Source organism: Pristiophorus japonicus, chromosome 1 (genome assembly GCF_044704955.1).
Source record: "Pristiophorus japonicus isolate sPriJap1 chromosome 1, sPriJap1.hap1, whole genome shotgun sequence".
NCBI classification, from domain to species: domain Eukaryota; kingdom Metazoa; phylum Chordata; class Chondrichthyes; family Pristiophoridae; genus Pristiophorus; species Pristiophorus japonicus.
Window position 1 is genome coordinate 225,841,453 of NC_091977.1, and position 25,646 is coordinate 225,867,098.

The following is a 25,646-nucleotide window of genomic DNA, read 5'->3' on the forward strand; positions in this document are numbered from 1 at the left end:
ATTTGCTTTCGAAAATATTCCTTGATATATTTAAGAGTGGTAACCTGGTGCAGTTTGAATAATACAGCTGAAAATGGATTTATCACAAAAAAATAGCATTTTTAATCAGAGTGTATAGAGCACCACCTGTGAGTAACCCAATTTAAACTAACTGAAAATGACTTAAAAAAAACGTATACAGGTAGAACCATTTGCTACTTACCTTGGGGTACAGTAGTCAGTTCCTTAGTACATTTAAAAAAATTACATTCCAAACCTTCTAAAACCTGCCGATTAGTGTCCTTGTCCCCAAAAGAACCAGCTTAATGTTCAGAGCCTCCTGGAAGGCCTGCAAACAAGTTCAATTAGCAGAAACTCGCCGTGGTGATTAATTTGATCTGGGGGCGTGGCTAGTTTTGTGGGCGGGGCCGGCTTCCAGCACAATGTTTTATAAACTGGTGGAAACACATTGCGGAAATTCGATTTGCGCTGAACATGATTAGTGCTTCAAATTCGGCAATATTTTCAGCGCAATTTTGGGCGAATTGCGCTGAAAATACCAGTGCAATCAAGCAGAAACTCTACCCCAGTCTCCTTAGAGTTGTCCAAAAGACATCAAAGCTCTTCAATGAAACTTACCACCAAAGCTCTGATTTTGATCTTCTCATTAGTTGACTTTTTATATATGTCCTTCATTAAGGTGATTCCATTAGAAATGATGAAATTTGCTCTGCTGGCTTTGCTTGCTGCATGGATAATGGCCTCTACTGCCACCATTTGGTCAATCTCCCTCTCTGAAGCACACAATGCAACCATCATCTCCATTACTCCTTGCAGAGCCAGAATGGCGTTCCCAACATCAACGGGTCCCTGAAGGAGTGCAGACATGCACTGGATCGCGTGCAGGTTCTTTTCCATGCTCTGAGGATCAAACTTGCTCCTGTAGTGTCATTAAGCAGATGTACGGAAACATTAGCATTAGTTTCCTCCTGGTTCCACCTTCCACCCCTTGGTAAACTTGAGCTCATCCAAAACTGCCCATGTCATAACTCGCACCGAGTTCCATTCACCGATCACCCCTGTGCTCGCTGATCTACATTGACTCCCGGTCCGGTAGCCTCCTCCAGCCTTGCAACCCCCCGAGATTTCTGCACTCCTCCAATTCTGGCCTCTTGCACATCCCCGCTATATAAATGCAAGTTGCTGTTTCAGTACTAGTGTTTCGTGATGTTTAATGTAGCTTTTTCCATTACTCAAATCTCTTTGAGGTGAAAAATAAATGCAAAGAAGTTGGCAGACAATTTATGTTCAGTGCAGTACAACAGTGATTGCACTTCAAAAGTACTTCATTGGCTATAAAGTGCTTTGAGATGTCCGGTATTCATGAAAGGCGCTATATAAATGCTTTCTTTCAATACTCATTTTTTGAAGGGAGTTCAGCCAAGCTATCTCTTCTTTCCCCACAACTGTCCCATTAACCCTGAAGGACCAAACCTAAGGTAGATACAGTGAGGCCTGATACAAATAGATCAGGCCCCTCATTTGTACAAATCATATTGCTCTGAACATTTTCAAAGCAGAATTTCACACGTTTATTAAAATCTTGCTTTTCAATCTTTCCAGTACAATGTTTATTGCAAAATCTTCAGATGTGGGATCAGCTGATTGACTTTATAATCATTAAACAAGCTCTCCAATCAACCAGCACCTTACACTCTCAGTCATTTACCAGGAGGAATTTCAGAATGACTAACACAAACTATTCTGCTGTAATCTGAATACCCTAAACATATCTCCTGCTATAAATCTCGTGGAGAAAAAGTCTATCCTAATATAATGACTTGTAGTAAGACAGGTCACCTTTTGTTCAGCAAGTAAGGTTTATTGAATAGTTTGTTGAGTTCAAAGCGTGCTGTTTACTGCAACACCCCTGTATACTTCTCTAGCTGTCATTGGAATACGAGTAACGTAACTTCCCTTTACTGCTGGTACAAACTGTTTATGACTTTTCCCGACCATGAAAATTCTAGCGTTTGGGTACGTCTTATTGGAGCTTTCTGTTTATTGTCGTCTCCTCTACAGTGAAGACCCTCTGAGTGCGTGAATGATTCATTCTTTCCTCGATGCATTTCCCCCTCATCTTCCAAAAGACTCAAATCCAAATCCCATGAGTACAGAAATGTGACACACAACCGCCCATTATCTGCGCAAATTGGCTGCCGCGTTTCCTACATTACAACAGTGACTACACTTCAAAATATCTTTCATTGGCTGTAAAGCGCTTTAGGACATCCTGAAGATGTGAAAGGCACTGTTTAAATACAAATTCTTTCTTTCTCTCCCCAAAAGACAAAAATGTAATTTCATAAACCTGCTGTGGAGCTTAAATTGACTCCGATCTCCCATCTCTGTCAATGGCATACCTGAAAACATTTTAATACATTCCTTTCTTTAAAAAGTAAACATTCAATAGAACTATTCCTCCCAGCTAGGTATTCTGAAAAAATAACTCATTAAATAATTTCTTATGTGATATTTATAATCTATTGCTCTCCCCCCCACCCCCACCTCCCCGCTCCCCCATAGAAAGACTCAATTTAACACACATTACTGGGAGTCATTCTTTATAATTTGGCAGAAAATCAAAAAGGTCTCAGGAACGCCATGTGCAGGAAATGGGAAAAATTCAGTGTAGTATAGTAGATGATGCTTTTTTGAAATTGGACATAAAGCATGTTGCTAGGATAGAGTAAGGCGGCTTCTACTCTGCACCTGCCTAAAATGCATTGGTCCTGAAAGTGTTTGACCTTAACACTGGCATTCAAAGTTGCTTTCCCCATCAAAAATAATACTCATCATAATAAGCATGTACTTAAAAAAAACACTTCTACAGTGCGTGGTCAAAGGCAAAAAGACAATTTACAAAGAATTTACAGCACGGAAACAGGCCATTCGATCCATGCAGGTGTTTATGCTCCACATGAGTCACCTTCCATCCCTACTTCATCTGACCTTATCAACATATCCTTTCTATTCCTTTCTCCCTCATCTGTTTATCTAGCATCCTCTTAAATGTATCTATGCTATTTGCCTCAACAACTCCATGTAGTAGCAAGTTCCACATTCTCACCACTCTCTGGGTAAAGAAGTTTCTCCTGAATTCCCTATTGGATTTATTTGTGACAATATTATATTGATGACTCCTAGTTTTGGTCCCCCCGCAAGTGGAAACATCTTCTCTACGTCTACCGTATTGAACCACTTCATAATTTTAAAGACCTCTATTATGAAAAAAAGAAAGAACTTGCATTTATATAAGCGCCCTTCATGACCTCAGGATGTCCCAAAGCACTTTGTTGCCAATGAAGTACTGCCACTGTTGTAATGAAAGAAACGTGGCAACAAATTTGTGTACAGTAAGCTCCCACAACACTGAGATAACGTGCAGATAATCTGTGTTGGTGATTGTTGGTTGAGGCATAAATATTATCCAGGAGACCAGGGATAACTCCCCTGCACGTCTTCAAAATGCCATGGGCTCTTTGACATCCACCTGAGAGAGCAGAAGGGGCCTCAGTTTAACATCTCATCCAAAGGACGACAACTCTGACTTTGCAGCACTCCCTCAGTACTGCACTGGGAGTGTCAGCCTAGATTTTTGTGCTCAAGTCTCTGAGTGGGACTTGAACCAACAACCTTCTGACTCAGAGGCAAGAATGCTAACCACTGAGCCATGGCTGACATTACTCAGTATAGCACTAATGCATGCAGATCAGAAAGTCCTAGGGTTGATTTCTCTTGTTGATCTTCCTAGAGTATTGATTATTATCTTACCCGAGGTACTATTTGGAATGCTGTAATTGCCCTCAACACCAGCAGGAGGGAAGGGCCAAACTAGCCAGGCTCCTGGTCACTATCTGATGATTCATGCTAGAAACCCCAGATGTTAGCTAAGAATAAGATCATGTGGTGAGGTTTCCCCCAGTCAAATAGCCTTCTGATGCCCACTACCTTGTGAATTGGATAGGGTACCAAGGAGGCTGACAGCACCTATGAATCTCTAACCATTCAAAAGCCTTAAAGGATTGAAATAAATGTGTGTAAAAGAAATACAAGCAGAATGGCTTATCTGACTCATTATGCCACTTACGTTACATATCCTTCGCAGATTTTTCGATAAGTTTCTCTTTCATCATCGCCTCGAAGATCACAGTAAAGGTTGTTGAGTAAGATGGAGGCAGTAAGGCAGGTATTCTCGGTTAGAGGCAGGCAATCTGATAGTTCAGGGAACTGCCCTGCTACTTTCAGGATCTTCTTCAAACCTGAAGGAAAATATTATTTTTGAATTGGAAACGGAACAAAATTGATAGATATGGATGGCTCAAAACTGTCTTCTATATATTGTGCTGCTAAAACCACTTTAAGATGATAAGGTGTTTCTTTTGGTATTTTGGAATCTGTTTTGAGATCTCTGTGCTCCACCAATTCTGGTCTGTTACGCATTCCTGATTTCCATTACTCCACCATTGGTGGCCGTGCCTTCAGCCACCAGTTCGAGTCAGGCACCCGATTTGCACCCCGCCCGATGTTTCAACGCAATGTAAGGTCGGGCAGAGCGTTAATGGACTATCTAACCTGAACATGTCCCATTCTAAAAGGGGGTTAAAAGGATTAACTTGTGAGGACAGGTTGCATAGACTAGGCTTGTATTCCCTTGTCATCCTCGACGCCGAGGAATTGCCTAAGAAGAAGATTCCCTTGAGCATTGAAGATTAAGGGATGATCTAATTGAGGTGTTTGAGATGATTAAAGGATTTGATAGGGTAGATAGAGAGAAACTCTGGTGGGGTGGTGAGTCCAGAACAAGGGGGCATAACCTTAAAATTAGAGCTATGACATTCAGGGGTGATGTCAGGAAGCATTGCTTCACAAAGGGTAATGCAAATCTGGAACTCTCTCCTTCAAAAGGCTGTTGAGGCTGGGGGTCAATTGAAAATTTCAAAACTGAGATTGATAGACTTTTGTTCGGCAAAGGGGTATTGAGCGATATGGAACCAAGGCAGGTAGATAAAGTTAAGCTACAGATCAAACGCAATCTAATTGAATGGCGGAACAGGCTCGAGGGGCTGAATGGCCTCCTCCTGTTCCTATGTTCATCTATTCTCGCCAGGCGGATTAGGTTAAAATCGAGGCTTTAATTTCATTTTTATTGTGAACTTTATTTGAAATTAACTGCAGGTATTAGAACTCAGCTTTGACATATCCAGGGAAAGTTGCACAGCCAGACATGATGTTGTGTTCTGGATTGGTGTGGATCCTCTGGCGAGTTGTTGTACTAACCTCTTAGCAATGGCATAAAAGGAGAGGAATTTTCTTCAACATTGTTCTGGTGGCACAGAAACTCTGTGTCAGCAAAGCATTGTTGCCCAAGTTATGGAGACAGAGAAGTTCCGAAGTTGAAAATTATGAAGGGTTCACTCACCCATATCAATAGTATCCAAGCTTCTGGTGTTGTCTTTAATAGCCAGATCCTTTCGAGGTACATTTCTGATCAGAAGATTTAGTGCTTGATCCCGTCCGTGACCCGAGACGCTCTTTTGAATCAGCATCTCTAAGAGCCGTGTGATGATCATCTTCACATCTTTAGAGGTATCTGCAGAAAGAAAACAGATTTACAACAACTAGATGTCATCAAAAATCTCTCATCGTCATTTGTACAATCAAAAATTCGAAACATTTAGAGAGGGTGCAGAGGAGATTTACTAGAATGGTTACCAGGGATGAGGTATGTGGATTCATTTATGTGGAGAGACCAGAAAAGCTGGGATTGTTCTCCTTAGAGCAGGGATGGTTAGGGGAAGATTCAATAGAGGTGTTCAAAATTATGCAGGGTTCTGATAGAGTAAATAAGGAGAAACTGTTTCCACTGGCACGCGGGTCGGTATCCAGAGGATTATGATCTGGAACGCACGGCCTGAAAGGGTGGTGGAAGCAAATTCAATAGTAACTGTCAAAAGGGGAGTTGGATAAATATTTGAAATGGAAACATTTTCAGGGCTATGGGAAGGAGTGGAACTAATTGGATAGCTCTTTCAAAGAGTTGGCACAGACACAATGGGCTGAATGGCCTCCTTCTGTGCTGTATGATTCTATGATTCTATATGATTCCAGCTCTCTCACTCAAGGGTTCAGCAAATCCAAATTATGTATTCATTTAATTATGCAGCTTGCAATAGAAGCATAATGGATAGAGAGCTACAGGTTGAGGAAGAGGTGTGAGTGACTGACAATCAACAGGGTAGGGAGGGAGGGAGGAATTTAGTCCTGTAAAATGTGCTTCCTAGTTGTGGCGATAAGAAAGAAGGCTGTGGGGAAGATGGTCTGAATGCTGACCAAGACGCTGTGGAGGACTACCTTCATGGAGGAAGTAGTCCAGGAATGGGGTTGAGGAGTGGGTCAGCAGAATTAAAAGGTTGCTGCTATAGGGGATTCAATAATTAGGATCTAGAATCCAGGAGGGTGCTTACCCGGTGCCAGGGTAAGGGACATCTCGAAGTAGCTGGGAAGGAACTTGAGAGAAAGGAGAACCAGTTTTTGTGGTCCATGTTGGAACAATTGCGTGGGAAGGAACAGGGAGGAGGTTCTGCTGAGGGAATATCTGGAGCTAGTCTCCGAAATAAAAAGCAGGACATCAGGGGTGACCATCTCCAGATTACTACCCAAGCCTGTGCTAACTGGTGTAGGGATACATGGATCAGAAAAGTAAATGATGGCTGATAGACTGGTGTGGGAAGGAGGAGACTAATGTGGGAAGGAGGGGTTGTATTTCATGGGACACTGGCATCTCTACTGGGACAGACAGGAGCTGTGCCATCCTGACGGGCTGCACCTGAACTGGGCTGGAACCAAGGTCCTAGTGGAAAGGATAAATATGATGGTAGAAAGGATTTTCAACCAATAAAGAGAGGGGATGGGAGGGTCTGGGTGGAAATAACAATAACATAACAATAAGGAAAAGAGGGGATAAGAAAAAAGGTCAGAGTACAAAAAGAGATAAAGATATAAATACTCAGGGAACAGAAGAGTTTATAGGAAGTTATAACAGAAGTTATAATGATTATAGTGAAACTAGAGGTCATCAATATAAGATAGTCACCAATAAATCAAATAGGGAATTCAGAAGAAACTTCTTTACCCAGAGAGTGGTGAGAATGTGAAACTCGCTACCACAGGGAGTGGTTGAGATGAACAGCAAAGATGCATCTAAGGGGAAGCTAAATAAGTACATGAGGGAGAAGGGAATAGAGGGTTATGCTGACAGAGTTAGATGAGGAAGGATCGGAGGAAGCTTTAGTGGAGCATTAACCCCGGCATGGACCAGTTCTGCCGAATGGCCTGTTTCTGTGCTGTAGAATCTATGTAGTTCTATGAAGTAATAATAAAATACCTGTTAAAAAATAAAGCAGGCGGGGTGAAAAATAAAAACATTACATTTTCTGTACAGAGCAATGAAAAGTGTGATAGGTGAAAAAGTGTGAGAAGTACACCATCGGGGCATATGGGCAGGGTGGGGTCAGTTACCCAGATAAAAGTTCTGTATATAAAGATATATGGCACAATATTGTCTTCCTAACGCAGATGAGACTGCACACAGGGAGGTTAAAGTAACAGTGACCTCAGTCTTTATTAAGATACTCCAGAGTGAGGAACAGGCCTTAGGAGCCGGCTTATAAACAGTGCTCCCAAGGGATCCCTTGGGACTTCAGGGGATGTGCACCCTGGTGGCGGAATATGGGAGTGCATGCTTTACAGATACACAACATCACTCCCCCCCAAAGTCAAAGTGAAAACTATTTACAAGGTGAGGCGGTCGGGAGCCTTTCTTTCCCTGGTGGACCACCCCGGTACAAATGTCTGTTCTGGTGTGTTGGCTGTGCCCTCGCTGGGCTGGCATGTTGTTGGCCCTGCAGGGCTGCTGGGTGAGCCTGGCCTTGCTGGGCTGTTGGGCGTGATGGGTTCAATTTCCTGGTCCGGGGTGGTATCGTTCATCCTTTGGGTGTGTGTTGTGGGCTCGAAAAAGGTGGTGTCTACTGTGGGTTGTTCAGGGCAGTCTGTGAACCGCAGCCTCGTTTGGTCCAGGTGCTTACTGAAAATGTATCCATTGTCTAGTTTGACTACAAACACCCTACTCCCTTCTTTAGCTATCACCGTGCCCGCGATCCACTTGGGACCATGTCCATAGTTTAGCACATACACAGGGTCATAAAGATCAATTTCCCATGACACAGTGGCGCGACCATCGTTTACATTTTGTTGCTGCCGCCTGCTCTCTACCTGATCATGCAGGTTGGGGTGAACCAGCGAGAGTCTGGTTTTAAGTGTCCTTTTCATGAGTAGCTCAGCCGGGGGCACCCCTATGAGCGAGTGGGGTCTCGTGCGGTAGCTGAGCAGTACTCGGGACAGGCGGGTTTGGAGTGAGCCTTCTGTGACTCGTTTAAGACTCTGTTTGATTGTTTGTACTGCCCTCTCTGCCTGTCCATTGGAGGCTGGTTTAAACGGGGCCGAGGTGACATGTTTGATCCCATTGTGGGTCATGAATTCTTTAAATTCGGCACTGGTGAAACATGGCCCGTTGTCACTGACCAGTATGTCAGGCAAGCCGTGGGTGGCAAACATGGCCCTCAGGCTTTCAATGGTTGCGATGGCGGTGCTTCCCGACATTATTTCACATTCAATCCATTTTGAAAAAGTATCCACCACCACCAAGAACATTTTACCGAGAAACGGGCCCGCATGGTCGACATGGATCCTCGACCATGGTCTGGAGGGCCAGGATCACAAACTTAGTGGTGCCTCTCTGGGCGTGTTGCTCAACTGAGCACACACGCGGCATTGTCGTACACAGGACTCTAAGTTAGAGTCGATAACAGGCCACCACATGTGGGATCTGGCTATCGCTTTCATCATTACTATACCCGGCTGTGTGCTGTGGAGATCCAAGATGAACGTCTCCCTGCCCTTTTTGGGTAGCACTACAGGGTTACCCCACAACAGGCAGTCTGCCTGAATGGACAGCTCGTCCTTTCGCCGCTGGAACGGCTTGATTAGCTCTTGCGTTTTAACGGGGATGCTGGCCCAGCTCCCATGCAGTACACAGTTTTTTACTAGGGACAGCAGAGGATCTTGGCTGGTCCAAGTCTTAATCTGGCCGGCCGTGACAGGTGATTTATCATTTTCAAACGCTTCCATGACCATCAACAAGTCTGCGGGCTGCACCACTATCAATAAGTTTGTAGGCTGCGCCATTTCCACCCCCGTGGTGGGCAATGGTAGCCAACTGAGAGCATCCGCACAATTCTTGGTGCCTGGCCTGTGGCGGATGGTATAGTTATATGCTGATAGCGCGAGTGCCCATCTTTGTATGCAGGCTGAGGCATTAGTATTTATCCCCTTGTTTTCAGCGAACAGGGATATGAGGGGCTTGTGATCGGTTTCCAGCTCAAATTTGAGGCCAAACAAGTACTGATGCATTTTCTTTACCCCGAACACACACGCTAATGCCTCTTTCTCAATCATGCTGTAGGCCCTCTCAGCCTTAGACAAGCTCCTGGAGGCATAGGCGACAGGTTGCAACTTCCCCGCAACGTTAGCTTGTTGTAATACACACCCGACTCCATATGACGACGCATCACATGCTAGCACAAGTCTTTAACACGGGTTATGCAATACAAGCAGCTTGTTGGAGCATAAAATGTTTCTGGCTTTCTCAAAAGCAATTACTTGGTTTGTTCCCCATACCTAGTTCTCACCTTTACACAATAACACATGTAGGGGCTCTAAGAGGGTGCTTAACCCTGGTAGGAAGTTACCAAAATAGTTGAGGAGTCCCAGGAACAACCGCAGCTCCGTGACGTTCTGTGGCCTGGGCGCGTTCCTGATAGCCTCTGTCTTGGCGTCTGTGGGCCGAATGCCATCTGCCACGATCTTTCTCGCCAAAACCTCCACTTCTGTTGCCATGAAGACGCATTTTGACCTCTTCAGCCGCAGCCCTACACGATCCAGTTGCTGGAGGACCTCCTCCAGGTTTTGTAGGTGCTCGAAGGTGTCCCAACCTGTGACCAATAGGTTGTCCTGAAAAACCACCGTGCGTGATACCAACTTGAGTAGGCTCTCCAGGTTTCTCTGGAAATTCGCTGCAGCCGATCAAATTCCAAACGGGCATCTGTTGTAGATGAACAGTCCCTTGTGCGTGTTGATGCAGGTGAGGCCCTTCGAAGACTCCTCCAGCTCCTGCGTCATGTAGGCCGAAGTCAGATCGAGCTTGGTGAACGCCTTGCCTCCTGCCAGCGTCGCAAATAGGTTGTCTGCCTTAGGTAGCAGGGAGTGGTCCTGTAGTGAGAAACGATTAATAGTTACTTTATAATCGCCACAAATCCTGTCCGTGCCATCACTTTTGCGTACTGGAACAATTGGGCAGGCCCACTTGCTGAATTTCACTGGGGAGATGATGCCCTCGCGTTGCAGCCTGTCCAGCTCGATTTCCATTCTCTCCGTCATCATGTGAGGTACCGCTTGCACCTTGTGGTGAATGGGTCGTGCCTCTGGGACCAAGTGGATCCGCACCTTCGCCCCAGAAAAGTTTCCAATGCCTGGCTCAAAAAGGAAGGAAATTTGTTAAGAACCTGGGTACATGAGGCCTCATTGATATGTGATAGCGCTCGGATGTCATCCCAGTTCCAGCGGATTTTGCCCAGCCAACTCCTTCCAAGCAATGTGGGGCCATCGCCCAGGACAATCCAGAGTGGCAGTTCGTGTACCGTGCCCTCGTAGGTGACCTTGACCGTGGCGCTGCCCAGGACAGTGATGAGCTCTTTGGTGTACGTTCTCAGTTTCGTGTGGATGGGGCTCAGGGCTAGTCTGAATGCTATGCTGCACCATAGTCTCTCAAACATCTTTTTACTCATGATGGATTGGCTAGCGCCAGTGTCCAATTCCATGGCAATGGATAAGCCATTCAATTTTACATTTAGCATTATAGGTGGACATTTCGTCAAAAATGTGTGCACCCCGTGTACTTCAGCATCTGCCTCCTCTCTCTAAGGCTCGAAATTGCTTTGACCCACCATGGACCGATCTTCCTCTGCCACGTGGTGGTTAACAGGTTTTGAAGAGCTTGCAGCTCATCTGCAAGCTCATTGGATGTGCTCCATTGTTCCACAGCTCTTGCAAACATACCCTTTGAAGCGGCATGAATAGGCTGAATGGAAGCCTCCACAATGCCAACAAGGTGTGAATTGCCTTGCATTCATCCTTTGTTGCGGACTCTGAGTCATCTGGGTCACCTGAGGCCTGCTGGCAGTTGCAGACTCGTGGTTTCTGCCCTGTGCATGTCTGCTCGCAAACACAGTTCCAGTTAATTTATGAACATTGCTAGCACTTGTGTGCTGAGAGATTTGTTTGGTGTTATCATTGGTGGACATAAACGCCTGCGCTATCGCAATGGCCTTACTGAGGGTCGGTGTCTCTACAGTCAAAAGTTTTCGTAGGATGGTCTCGTGGCCAATGCCCTGTACAAAAAAGTCTCTGAGCATCTGCTCCAGGTAGCCATCAAACTCTCATTGTCCTGCAAGTCGCCTTAGCTCGGCGATGTAGCTCGCCACTTCCTGACCTTCAGATCGCTGGCATGTGTAGACCCGATACCTTACCATCAGCACACTCTCCCTCAGGTTAAGATGCTCCTGAACCAGTTTGCACAGCTCCTCATATGACTTTTCTGTGGGTTTCACCGGAGCCAAAAGATTCTTCATGAGGTTGTAGGTCGGTGCCCCGCAGACAGTGAGGAGGACCACTCTCCTTTTTGCAGCGCTTCCTTCTCCGTCCAGCTCGAAGTACTGGTCTAGCCATTCGACATAGGCTTCCCAGTCCTCACCCTCCGAGAACTTCTCCAGGATGCCCAGATTTTGCTGCATCTTTGCGTTGGATTCGTACACTCGTCGCCAGTTATTGTGTTCTGAACACAGATGAGACTGCACACAGGAAGGTTAAAGTAACAGTGACCTCAGTCTTTATTAAGACACTCCAGAGTGAGGAACAGGCATCAGGGGCCGGCTTATATTCAGTGCTCTCAAGGAATGATGCGATCCCTCGGGACTTCAGGGGATGCGCTCCCTGGTGGCGGAATATGGGAGTGCATGCTTTACAGATACACAACACACAAGAAATGTTATCCTTCAACAATCAGAGTAGGAATCGCAGGATAGCTCAGATGAATACATGGCTTGAGGAGTGGTGCAGAAGGGAGGGATTTAAATTCCTGGGACATTGAAACCGGTTCTGGGGGAGGTGGGACCAGTACAAACTGGATGGTCTGCACCTGGGCAGGACCGGAACCAATGTCCTAGGGGGAGTGTTTGCTAGTGCTGTTGGGGAGAAGTTAAACTAATATGGCAGGGGGATGGGAACCTATGCAGGGAGACAGAGGGAAGTAGAATGGGGGCAGAAGCAAAAGATAGAAAGAAGAAAAGTAAAAGTGGAGGGCGGAGAAACCTAAGGCAAAAAGCAAGTGGGCCACATTACAGCAAAATTCTAAAGGGGAAAAGTGTGTTAGAAAGACAAGCCTGAAGGCTCTGTGCCTCAATGCGAGGAGTATTCAGAATAAGGTGGATGAAGTAACTGCGCAGAGAGCAGTTAACGGTTATGATGTAATTGGCATCATGGAGACATGGCTCCAGGGTGACCAAGGCTGGGAACTCAACATACAGGGATATTCAACATTTAGGAAGGATAGACAGAAAGGAAAAGGAGGCGGGGTGGCATTGCTGGTTAAAGAGGAAATTAATGCAATAGTAAGGAAAGACATTAGCTTGGATGATGTGGAATCGGTATGGGTGGAGCTGCGGAATACCAAAGGGCAGAAAACGCTAGTGGGAGTTGTGTAAAGACCATCAAACAGTAATAGTGAGGTTGGGGACAGTATTAAACAAGAAATAAGGGATGCGTGCAATAAAGGTACAGCAATTATCATGGGTGACTTTAATCTACATATTGATTGGGCTAACCAAACTGGTAGCAATACGGTGGAGGAGGATTTCCTGGAGTGTATTAGGGATGTTTTTCAAGACCAATATGTCGAGGAACCAACTAGAGGGATGGCCATCCTAGACTGGGTGATGTGTAATGAGAAAGGACTAATTAGCAATCCTGTTGTGCGAGGCCCCTTGAGGAAGAGTGACCATAATATGGTAGAATTCTTTATTAAGATGGAGAGTAACACAGTTAATTCAGAAACTAGGGTCCTGAACTTAAGGAAAGATAACTTCAATGGTATGAGGTGTGAATTGTCTAGAATTGACTGGCAAATGGTACTTAAAGGGTTGACAGTGGATAGGCAATGGCAAACATTTAAAGATCACATGGATGAACTTCAACAATTGTACACCCCTGTCTGGAGTAAAAATAAAACGGGGAAGGTGGCACAACCGTGGCTGGCAAGGGAAATTAAGGATAGTGTTAAATCCAAGGAAGAGGCATATAAATTGGCCAGAAAAAGCAGGAAGACACAAATAACCTTCCGGAAGTACTAGGGGACCGAGGGTCTAGTGAGAAGCAGGAACTGAAGGATATCCTTATTAGGCAGGAAATTGTGTTCGGGAAATTGATGGGATTGAAGGCCGATAAATCCCTGGGGCCTGATAGTCTGCATCCCAGAGTACTTAATGAAGTGGCCCTAGAAATAGTGGATGCATTGGTGATCATTTTCCAACAGTCTATCGACTCTGGATCAGTTCCTATGGACTGGAGGATAGCTAATGTAACACCACTTTTTAAAAAGGGAGGGAGAGAGAAAACGGTTAATTATAGATCAGTTAGCTTGATATCAGTAGTGGAGAAAATGTTGGAATCAATTATTAAGAATGAAATAGCAGCGCATTTGGAAAGCAGTGACAGGATCGGTCCAAGTCAGCATGGATTTACGAAAGGGAAATCATGCTTGACAAATCTTCTGGAATATTTTGAAGATGTGGACAAGGTAGAACCAGTGGATATGGCGTATTTGGACTTTCAAATGTCTTTTGACAAGGTCCCACACAAGAGATTAGTATGCAAAATGAAAGCACATGGTATTGGGGGTAATGTACTGACGTGGATAGAGAACTGGTTGGCAGACAGGAAGCAGAGAGTTGGGATAAACGGGTCCTTTTCAGAATGGCAGGCAGTGACTAGTGGAATGCGGCAAGGCTCAGTGCTGGGACCCCAGCTCTTTACAATATACGTTAATGATTTGGAAGAAGGAATTCAGTGTAATATCTCCAAGTTTGCGGGATGACACGAAGCTGGGTGGCAGTGTGATCTGTGAGGAGAATGCTAAGAGGCTGCAGGGTGAATTGGACAGGTTAGCTGAGTGGGCAAATGCATGGCAGATGCAGTATAATGTGAATAAATGGGAGGTTATCCACTTTGGGGGCAAAAACACGAAGGCAGAATATTATCTGAATGGCGGTAGATTCAGAAAAGGGGAGGTGAAACGAGACCTGGGTGTCATGGTTCATCAGTCATTGAAAGTTGGCATGCAGGTACAACAGGCGGTGAAGAAGGCAAATGGTTTGTTGGCCTTCATAGCTAGGAGATTTGAGTACAGGAGCAGGGAGGTCTTACTGCAGTTGTACAGGGCCTTGGTGAGGCCTCACCTGGAATATTGTGTTCAGTTTTGGTCTCCTAATCTGAGGAAGGACATTCTTGCTCTTGAGGGAGTGCAGCGAAGATTCACCAGAGTGATTCCCGGGATGGCTGGACTGACATATGAGGAGAGACTGGATCGACTGGGCCTTTATACACTGGAGTTTAGATGGATGAGAGGGGATCTCATAGAAACATCTAAGATTCTGACGGGACTGGGCAGGTTAGATGCGGGAAGAATGTTCCCGATGTTGGGGAAGTCTAGAACCAGGGTACACAGTCTTAGGATAAGGGGCAGGTAATTTAGGACTGAGATGAGGAGAAACTTCTTCACTTTGGAATTCCCTGCCGCAGAGAGTTGTTGATGCCAGTTCATTGGATATATTCAAGAGGGAGTTAGATATGGCCCTTACGGCTAAGGGGGTCAAGGGTTATGGAGAGAAAGCAGGAAAGGAGTACTGAGGGAATGATCAGCCAAAGATCTTATTGAATGGTGGCGCAGGCTCGAAGAGCCGAATGGCCTCCTCCTGCACCTATTTTCTATGTTTCTATGTTTCTAATTTCCCTGTCCTTTCTAGAGATCCTATAGCCTGGAATATTTAGGTCCCAATCATTCCCGGGTTATAGTCTGGAGAACATTGATAAGGTTTCTGGTGTAAGCCTCTTTCTCTAAAACCTGTAGGGGGTGACACTGAGTTGCCCCAGTTTCACCAGACGGGAACAGAAACCATTAAGGCAAGTGCCCTCGGGCACCACAAAATATAGGTCCCAGATTTCATAAGCTGCAAGGCCCACCCATTTGCCATCCAAAGGACTGCCAATGGCTGCTGAGAGACCGGGAGGTACTTTGCCTGAAAGATTCATCTAAAAGAGGTGGCAATACCACCCGGCAGCCAAGCAACGGTTTACGCCATCAATCTGGGTGATAGCAGGCGGGAGCTCTCAATCTCGGCGTCAAATGAGCTTGCTGCCCAAGTGCCGCTGAGGATGGAGTCATGCCCAGGGAGGGGGGAGCTCTGAAAAGTAAAAAACATTCGCAGAAAAAAAAACACCGCAACACCTTCAAGGGACCCCATTCAGGTAAGTCGCTGTAAAAAAAAATTTCAAAGATGTTCACTCACCTTTTATTTCAGGTGTTCATACCTACCATCGGGGTTAGACCAGCCTCCATGCAGCAGTCCTTCCCCCTGCTGGCGCTGACTCCCGCCAACTCCCGCCCGCACCATTCAGGTATCTCGGCGGGCGGGAGTCCACTTACGCGACTTGGCCGCCAGAGGACGTCAGTGGGCAGTTCCCGGCAGTGCTCCCCTCCCACCCGCTCCAGCCCAAGTGGAAACTGGGAGAGAGAGGAAAACGGCAGCAAAATTCGGCGGCAGTTGGCGGCAGCAGGTGGCAGTGGACGGTAAGGCCACTAATATCGCGGTCAACCATACAATAACTAACCACAACCATACAGTGACATTACACAATAATAATTAAATCAACATGCAATTATGCATTCCAATGATCACCACTATGCCCATTGTCTAACATGCTTTGAAACTGGTAATCTTCTTTTGTTGTGTCTATGATTAGATTAATGTCTCTGTAACCACCATTTTCAGTATAACCACAACACACTGATACGTACCCAGCACCAGAGCTTCATCCTTCCCACGATGTTCCTTACTATCTTCTCCTCCAAAGTTATCTAAGATTGTCTGGAAGAGGCTAGAGGTGGCCAACGCTATCTCCTCATTGTCCAGGGCCATGATACTGCAAATCTTGTCCAAGCCCACAAAATGCAACACAGCAAGTGCCTACAAACATAAAATCACCATCATCTTAGTGTCTAACCCTCCTGATAACACCACGGAACATACATAAACATGAATGGAACATAGGAACAGGAGGCCATTTGGTCCCTCCAGCCTGTTCCACCATTTAATGAGATCATGGCTGCTCTGTATCTCAACTCCATCCACTCGCCTTGTCTCCATGTCCCTTAACACCCTTGGCTAGCAAAAATTCTACTGATCTCAGATGTTAACATATTAATCGAGCTAGCATCTATTGCTCTTTGTGGGAGAGAATTCCACACTTCTACCACCCTTTGAGTGAAGAAGTGTTTCCTAACTTCCCTGCTGAATGGCCTGGCTCTGATTTTAAGGTTATGTCCCTTGGTGCGAAACACCCCCACCAGTGGAAAAAGTTTTTCTTTCTCGACCTTATAAATTCCTTTCAAAATTCTAAAAACCTCAATCAAATCGTCTCTTAACCTTTTATATTCCAGTGAATACAAGCCTAGTTTATAGAATCTCTTTTCATAATCTAATCCTTGGAGCCCTCGTAACATTCTGGTGAATCTGTGCCTCACTCCTTCCAAGGTACATTATTCTTTCTAAGGTGCCTTATCCAGAACTGTACACAATACCTCAGTTGGGATTAGATGCAGGAAGAATGTTCCCAATGTTGGGGAAGTCCAGAATCAGGTGACACAGTCTAAGGATAAGGAGTAAGCCATTTAGGATTGAGATGAGGAGAAACTTCTTCACTCAGAGAGTTGTTAACCTGTGGTATTCCCTTCCGCAGAGAGTTGTTGATGCCACTTCGTTGGATATATTCAAGAGGGAGTTAGATATGGTCCTTACGGCTAAAGAGATCAAGGGGCATGGAGAGAAAGCAGGAAAGGGGTACTGAGGTGAATGATCAGCCATGATCTTATTGAATGGCGGTGCAGGCTCAAAGGGCTGAATGGCCTACTTCTGCACCTATTTTCTATGTTTCTATGTTTCTATGTTTCTAAGCAGGGCTTTGTATAGCTGTAGCAAAACTTCCTCACTTTTATATTCTAGCCCTCAGACAGAAAGGATAACATTCCATTAGCCTTTTTGATTTATTTTGTACCTGATTACTACAATTTAGTGATCTATGTACGTGGACTCTTAAACCCATTTGGACCTCCCCTGTTCCTAACCCCTCACCATTTAAATAATACTCACATCAATCCTTTTTTGGTCCAAAATGGATGACCTCACACTTATACGCATTGAAATCTGTCTGCCGCAGTTTCGCTCACTCAATTACTCTATCAATGTCTCTTTGTAATTTTATGCTCCTGTCTACACCACTTACTATACCACCAATCTTTGTGTAAATTGGCAAACTTGGATATACGGCTCTCTACTGCATTATCTAAGTCATTAATACATATCGTGAATAGTTGAGGCCCCAGCACAGTAGAACACCACTAGTTACTTCCTTCCAATTCGAGTACATACCCATTATCCCAACTCTCTGGGGCCGAAATTGCCCCTCTCCTTAAGACTGTTACCACCGCAAATTGGCAGCCATGCTGCGGAATGAAGTGCCTGCTGACTTTTTGTGGAATGACCGCTGCTAGCCCAATTGCCCTCCTGAGTTTTCTTGGTTGTGCCCCGATTCCCCCCACCGCCCCACCCCCCCAACGCTCTGCTGCTGCCGATCCTTAAGCACGTCATCACCATTTGCACCGCTGATCGAAACCCCCAACGCGACATTCCCCTCCGAAAATCTCAGGTGTTGTCACCGCCCCCATTATGATCGAGTTCCGGATGCATGGGGAAAAAAACAACAAAGAGCTGAATGTTGCACAAGAGTCGACCTGAACCGCAGCTGTGGTAAAAACCATCAAAACAGGCGGGGGGGCAATTTCTACCCCTCTGTTTTCGACCGCTTAACCAATCACCTAACTAGGTCAATAATTTGCCTTCAATTCCACGGGCTTTAATTTTAGCTAACAGTCTCTCATATGGAACTTATGGACACGGAGGCATGGAGGCACTGTGGAGAAGATTGTTCTCCTTAAAGCAGGAAAGGTTAAAGGGAGATTCAACAGAGATGTTCAAAATTATAAATGGTTTTGATAGATTAAATGAAGAGAAACTGTTTCCAGTGGCAAGAAGGTCGGTAACCAGAGGACACAGATTTAAGGCAAAAAAAAGGCAACATGAGGAGAATCGTTTTTACGCAGCGAGTTGTTATGATCGGGAATGCACTGCCTGAAAGGTGGTGGAAATAGATTCGATAGTAACTTTCAAAAAGGAATTGGATAAATACTTGAAGGGAAAAAATTGCAGAGCTGTGGGGAAAGAGCAGGGGTCTTCAAGGTGTTTGATAAGGTAGAATAAGATGTTTCCACTTGTGGGGAGTCCAAAACTAGGGGCCATAAATATAAAATAGTCATCAATAAATCTAATAACAAATTCAGGAGAAACTGCTTTACTCAGAGAGTGGTGAGAATGTTTAAATCGCTACCACATATTGGCTCAGAAGATCAAGATGTAGAATCAGTTTGGGTGGGGATAAGAAATAATAAGGGAAAGAAGTCACTAGTGGGAGTGGTCTACAGGCCCCCAAACAGTAGCCACACTGTAGGACAGAGTATAAATCAAGAAATAATGGAGGCTTGTAAGAAAGGTAGCGGCAATAATCATGGGCGATTTTAATCTTCATATTGATTGGACAAATCAAATTGGCAAAGGTAGCCTTGAGGAAGAGTTCATAGAGTGTATGCGGGATGGTTTCTGACAACAATACATTGTGGAACCAACCAGTGAGCAGACTATTTTAGATCTGGTAATGTGTAACGAGTCTGGATTAATTAATGATCTTGTAGTGAAGGATCCTCTTGGGAAAAGTGATCATAGCATGGTAAAAATTTCAAATTCTTTTTGAGGATGAGAAAGCTAGGTCTCAAACTAGTGTCCTGAAATTAAATAAAGGTAATTACAAAGGTATGAAGGCAGAGTTGGCTAAAGTGGATTGGGAAAATATATTAAAGGGTAAGACTGTAGAAAAGCAGTGGCAAACATTTAAGAAGCTATTTCATAACTCTCAGCAAAGATATATTCCAGTGAGAAACAAAGGGCCCAACATTGCCCAAGCTGTTTTTTTCGGCGCACTGACCTGAAGCACGCTGACTTTGCACACTGGAAAGAGCGCCAGAAAAAAGGGGCCCTATCCTGGCCGCTCTTCGGAGTCCCCGGAGTCGTGGCATGGCGTGGAGACTGAAGGGGGGGAGGGGGCGGAGCAACAGGCCAGCGCAGAAAGTACTGCCGGCACCTGCGCACATGTTCAGTGAGGGCTGCACGCATGCTCCTGCCCTCCCAGCGTGTCCTGTGGGTTGTGAGCAGGACCCGATGCTCACAGCCCCTATCCCAGGCCGAAGGGATGCCCCATCTCGCTGTACTCTATCCCCGGTCAAGTGGCCTCCCGCACCGGCCGGTCGACCTGCTGAGTTCCCGGGCGAGGTAGAACTTCGGTTCTATTTTTTATTTAATGGTTGTGTGTGCTTGAGTTTTGATTGGGGGGTGGGGGAGGAGGAGAGTTTGGGGGGGGGAAAGAAACAATGTATTGGCGGGGGAGAGAAAGAGTGTAATGGTAGGAGGAGAGTTTTTGGGGGGGGAGAAAGAGTATTTTGTATACCAGCATCTCTCTCCCTCTGGTTACCCCCCACCCCCCCCTACCCCTGCCCCTGCCCTTGTGACATCCCGGCCAGCAGCTCGCATTTGTCCGGTAGGATTTACTTCATTTTTATTAGTATTTTATTTGTTTGAGCTTTTCCTTGCAATGTTTGATGCTTGGTTGTTGAGGTCCTTTCCAGTTCCCTTCCCTCCCCTATCACTGCTCTAATGTCTGCCGAATATGCACTGCTTTTTCTTCACTGCCCACAAGGTTTTTCAGAGCTGGCCACATACGCTGACCTAAGTCAATTTGGAGTAAGTCTTTGCTGGCCAAAGTGGCATAAATGGCCAAAATTGGCGTACGTGTCTGGGAACGTTTTTTTCTTTTGAAAAAAAAACTGACCTAAAAAAATTCGTACCTAACCGACTTACACTGGAGCAAATTTTGGGGGGAAAATGGCATTTTTTAAACTTACGCCAGAAAAAAACAACTTACTCCAAAAAAATTGATGCAAATCATAGCCAAAATTGGGCCCATTGACTCTAAGAGAAGAATGAATCATCCGTAACTAGCTAAAGAAGTAAAAGATGGTATCAAATTGAAAACAAAGGCATACAATGTTGCGAAGAAGAGTGGAAGGCCAGAGGATTGGGAAACGTTTAGAAGCCAGCAAAGGACGACTAAAAAAATGATAAAGAGAGAGAAGATAGCATATGACAGTAAATTAGTAAGAAATATAAAAACAGACAGTAAGAGCTTCTATAGGTATATAAAAAGGAAGTGAGTAGTAAATGTTAATGTAAATGTTAGTCCCTTCGAGGATGAGACTGGGGAATTAATAATGGGAAATAGGGAAATGGCAGAGACTTTGAACAAATATTTTGTATCGGTCTTCATGGTAGAAGACACTAAAAGCATCCCAATAATTGATCACGAAGGGGCTATTGGGAGGGGGGGAACTTAAAACGATCACTATCACTAGAGAAAAATTATTAGGCAAACTAATCAGACAAAAGCTGGACAAGTCCCCTGGACCTGATGGCCTGCATCCTAGGGTCTTAAAAGAAGTGACTGCAGAGATAGTGGATACATTGGTTGTAATCTACCAAAATTTCCTGGATTCAGGAGAGGTCCTAGCTGGCTGGAAAACTGCAAATGTAACACCCCTATTTAAGAAAGGAAGGAGACAGAAAGCAGAAAACTATAGACCAGTCAATCTGGAGACCATCATTCATCATCATAGGCAGTCCCTTGGAATTGAGGAAGACTTGCTTCCACTCCCAAAGTGAGTTCTCTGGTGGCTGAACAGTCCAATACAAGAGCCACAGACTCTGTCACAGGTGGGACAGATATTCGTCGAGGGAAGGGGTGGGTGGGGCTGGTTTACCGCGCACTCCTTCCGCTGTCTGCGCCTGACCTCTTTATGCTCTTTGCGTTGAGACTCGAAGAACTCAACACCCTCCCGGATGCACTTTCTCCACCTCGGGCGGTCTTCGCCAGGGACTCCCAGGTGTCAGTGGTGATGTCGCACTTTACCAGGGAAGCTTTGAGGGTATCCTTATCACGCTTCCGCTGCCCACCTTTGGCTCATTTACCATGAAGGAGCTCCACCTAAAGCATTTGCTTCGGGAGTCTCGTATGTGGCCTGCCCAGCGAAGTGTGGTCAGTGCTTCAATACTGGGGATGTTAGCCTGGACGAGGACACTGATGTTGGTGCGCCTGTCCTCCCAGGGGATTTGCAGGATCTTGCGGAGACATCGTTGGTGATATATCTCCAGCGACTTGAGGTGCCTTCTATACATCTTCCATGCCTCAGATCCATACAGGAGGTTGGGTATTAATACAGCCATGTAGACCCTGAGTTTTGTGTTAGATTTGAGGGCCAGGTCTTCAAACACTCTTTTCCTCAGATGGCCGAAGGTTGCACTAGCTCACGGGAGGCGATGTTGAATTTCCACATCAATGTCTGCCTTTATTGATAAGAGGCTCCCGAGATATGGGAAATGGTCCACGTTGTCGAGGGCCATGCTGTGAATCTTGATGATTGGAGGGCAGTGCTGTACGGCGGGGACAGGCTGGTGGAGGACCTTTGTCTTACAGATGTTAAGCGTAAGGCCCATGTTTTCATATGCCTCAATGAATACATTGAATATATCCTGGAGTTCAGCCTCAGAATGTGCGCAGATGCAGGCATCGTCCACGTACTGCAGTTCAACGACAGAGGTTAGGGTGATCTTGGATCTGGCCTGGAGGCGGCGTAGTTTATGCAGCTTCCCACTGGTTCTGTAGTTTAGTTCCACTCCAGCGGGGAGCTTGTTGATTGTGAGATGGAGCATGGCGGCGAGGAAGATTGAGAAGAGGGTTGGAGCGATGACGCAGCCCTGTTTGACCCCGGTCCGGACGTGGATTGGGTCTGTAATGGATCCGTTAGTAAGGATCACGGCCTGCATGTCATCGTGAAGCAGGCGAAGGATGTTGACAAACTTTTGGGGGCATCCGAAACAGAGGAGGATGCTCCATAGACCCTCACAGTTGACAGTGTCAAAGGCCTTTGTAAGATCGAAGAAGGCCATGTATAAGGGCTGTTGCTGCTCCCTGCATTTTTCCTGCAACTGTCGCGCTGCAAAGATCATGTTCGTTGTGCCCGTAGGGGACAAAATCCGCACTGTGATTCCGGGAGGAGCTCCTCGGCCGCAGGGAGAAGACGGTTGAGGAGAACTCTAGTGACAACCTTCCCAGTGGCTGATAGCAGGGAGATTCCTCTGTAGTTGACGCAGTCGGACTTATCCCCTTTTTAAAAATGGTCACAATCACTGCATCTCTGAGATCTCCCGGCAGGCTCTCCTCCCTCCAGATGAAAGAGATGAGGTCATGTATCCGCGCCAACAATGCCTCTCCGCCATACTTTAGCGCCTCAGCAGGGATTCCATCCGCACCCATAGCCTTGTTATTCTTGACTGTTTTATGGCTTTGCCTACCTCGTGCAATGTTGGAGTTTCACTGAGTTGGTTGTAATCTACCAAAATTTCCTGGATTCAGGAGAAGTCCCAGCTGACTGGAAAACTGCAAATGTAACATCCCTATTTAAGAAAGGAGGGAGACAGAAAGCAGGAAACTATAGACCAGTCAATCTAACATCTGTCATTGGGAAAATGCTGGAGACCATCATTAAGAAAGTAACAGCAGGACAACTAGAAAATTATAATGCAGTCGAGCAGAGTCAGCATGGTTTTATGAAAGAGAAAACATGTTTGACAAATTTGGTAGAGTTCTTTAAGGATGTAACGAGCAGGGTGGATAAAGGAGAACCAGTAGCTGTTGTGTATTTGGATTTTCAGAAAGCATTTGATAAAGTGCCACATAAAAGGTTACTGCACAAGTTAAGAGCTCATGGGGTTGGCAGTAATATATTAGCATGGATAGAGGATTGGCTAACTAACAGAAAATAGAGAGTTGGGATAAATGGGTCATTTTCAGGTTGGAAAACTGTAACTAGTGGAGTGCCACAGGGATCAGTGCTGGGGCCTCAACTATTTACAATTTACATCAATGACTTGGATGAAGGGACCGAGTGTAATGTAGCCAAATTTGCTGATGATACAAAGGTAGGTGGGAAAGCAAGTTGCGAGGAGGTCACAAAGAATCTGCAAAGGGATATAGATAGGCTCAGTGAACGAGCAAAAATTTGGCAGATTGAGTATAATATGGGAAAATGTGAGATTATCCACTTTGGTATGAAAAATAAAAAAGCTAATTATTATTTAAATGGAGAGAGATTACAAAATGCTGCGGTACAGAGGGATCTGGGGGTCCTTGTACATGAAACACAAAAAGTTAGCATGCAGGTACAGCAAGTAATCAGGAAAACAAATGGAGTGTTAGCCTTTATTGCAAGGGGGATGGAGTATAAAAGTAGGGAAGTCCTGCTACAAAAGTAGGGAAGACCACACCTGGAGTACTGCGTACAGTTTTGGTCTCCTTATTAAAGAAAATATAGACTTGCATTGGAGGCTGTTCAGAGAAGGTTCACGAGGTTAATTCCTGAGATGACGGGATTGTCATATGAAGAAAGGTTGAGCAGATGGACCTATATTCATTGGAGTTTAGAAGAATGTGAGGTGATCTTATTGAAACATATAAGATTCTGAGGGAACTTACAGGGTAGATGCAGAGAGGATGTTTCCCCTCGTGGGGGAATCTAGAACTAGGGGGCATAGTTTCAAAATAAGGGGTCGCCCATTTAAAATGGAAATAAGGAGGAATTTCTTCTATCTGAGGGTCGTGAATCTTTGGAATTCTCTGCCCAAGAAAGCTGTGGAGGCTGGGTCTTTAAATATATTTAAGGTAGAAATAGACAGATTTTTGAATGATAGGTGAGTCAAGGGTTAAGGGGAGTGGGCGGGAAAGTGGAGTTGAGGCCAAGATCAGATCAGCCATGATCTTATTGAATGGTGGAGCAGGCCCGAGGGGCAAATGGCCTACTCCTGCTCCTATTTCTTATGTTCTTATGTTCTTATTATGTTCACATGGAGTGATTGAGGCAATAGCATAGATTCATTTAAGGGAAAGCTAAATAAGCACATGAGGGAGAAAGGAATAGATGGTTATGTTGATAGGGTGAGATGAAGTAGGGTGGGAGGAGGTTCGTGTGGAGAATAAACACCGGCATAGACCAGTTGGGCTGAATAGCCTGTTTCTGTGCTGTAAAATTCTATGTAATTCTATGTAATTTGGCATTGGTCGATACTCACCCGTGACTTGTGGCGACTGCACATGCCTGAAATTGTTCTTATTGCAGCAAGCATCATTTCTGGATTTTTAGTGTCAATAAGCTGCATTAACAGATTAAGACCATTGTTTCTGAAAATCCGTTCAGCTCCTGCATCTTCTCTTGCAAGTACAATCAAGTTATTTGCAGCCTGGTAAAAGAAATCACATTTAAGGAAAAAAATGTTAGATCATAATCGCAAAAAATTGTGCAAACTAGTTGTTTCAACACAATTGACAACAAACATATTACAATTGGTTGAGAATTTCCCTTGTTGAGGATAAACCAATTGTAAAAGACATTCTTTCCTTTATGCTAAGAACTGTGAGCTGGAAAGTAGAGGAAGAGTTAGTAGGAAGGAAGGGTTAGAAGGAAGGGTTGGAAAGGAAGAGTGGGAAAGGACAGGGAAGGAAGGAAGGTAGGGAGGTAGGGGGCTTGCGATAAATTTGACCTACATTCTGACATCCTATCAGTAGATCACTCATGCTTTATAAAGTTACATCTTTGTTGTGTCTGGGGTTAAACAAGGGTGCTGTGGAGAAGTCCAATTAGAGGAGATTTACTAGAATCATCGCAGTGATGAAGGACTTCAGTTATTATGCAGAGACTGGAGAAGCTCTGTTCTCTGCAGAGAAGATTAAGGGGAGATTTGATAGAGCTATTCAAAATCAAGAAGGGGTATGATAGAAGTAAAAAAGGAGAAACTGTTTCCAGTGGCAGGAGGATCGGTGACTAGAGGGCACAGATTTAAGGTCATTGGCAAGATAACCAATGGGGAGATGAGTCCACTTTTTTAACA

The 25,646-nt window shown here is 45.1% G+C and overlaps 1 protein-coding gene across 4 annotated transcripts in view; it reads right to left on the bottom strand.

The window, feature by feature from the left end:
- unc45b (unc-45 myosin chaperone B) overlaps positions 1–25,646 on the bottom strand; it is a 136,805-nt gene that overhangs the window by 48,835 nt on the left and 62,324 nt on the right. For all 4 annotated transcript variants that reach the window (XM_070887163.1, XM_070887173.1, XM_070887182.1 and 1 more), the window contains exons 6-10: positions 24,831–24,998; positions 16,286–16,454; positions 5,462–5,632; positions 4,130–4,301; positions 619–919 (exon numbers count right to left, since the gene is read on the bottom strand). In XM_070887163.1, the coding sequence (XP_070743264.1) occupies positions 619–919; positions 4,130–4,301; positions 5,462–5,632; positions 16,286–16,454; positions 24,831–24,998 (981 nt within the window). The remainder of the gene's footprint in view (positions 1–618; positions 920–4,129; positions 4,302–5,461; positions 5,633–16,285; positions 16,455–24,830; positions 24,999–25,646) is intronic.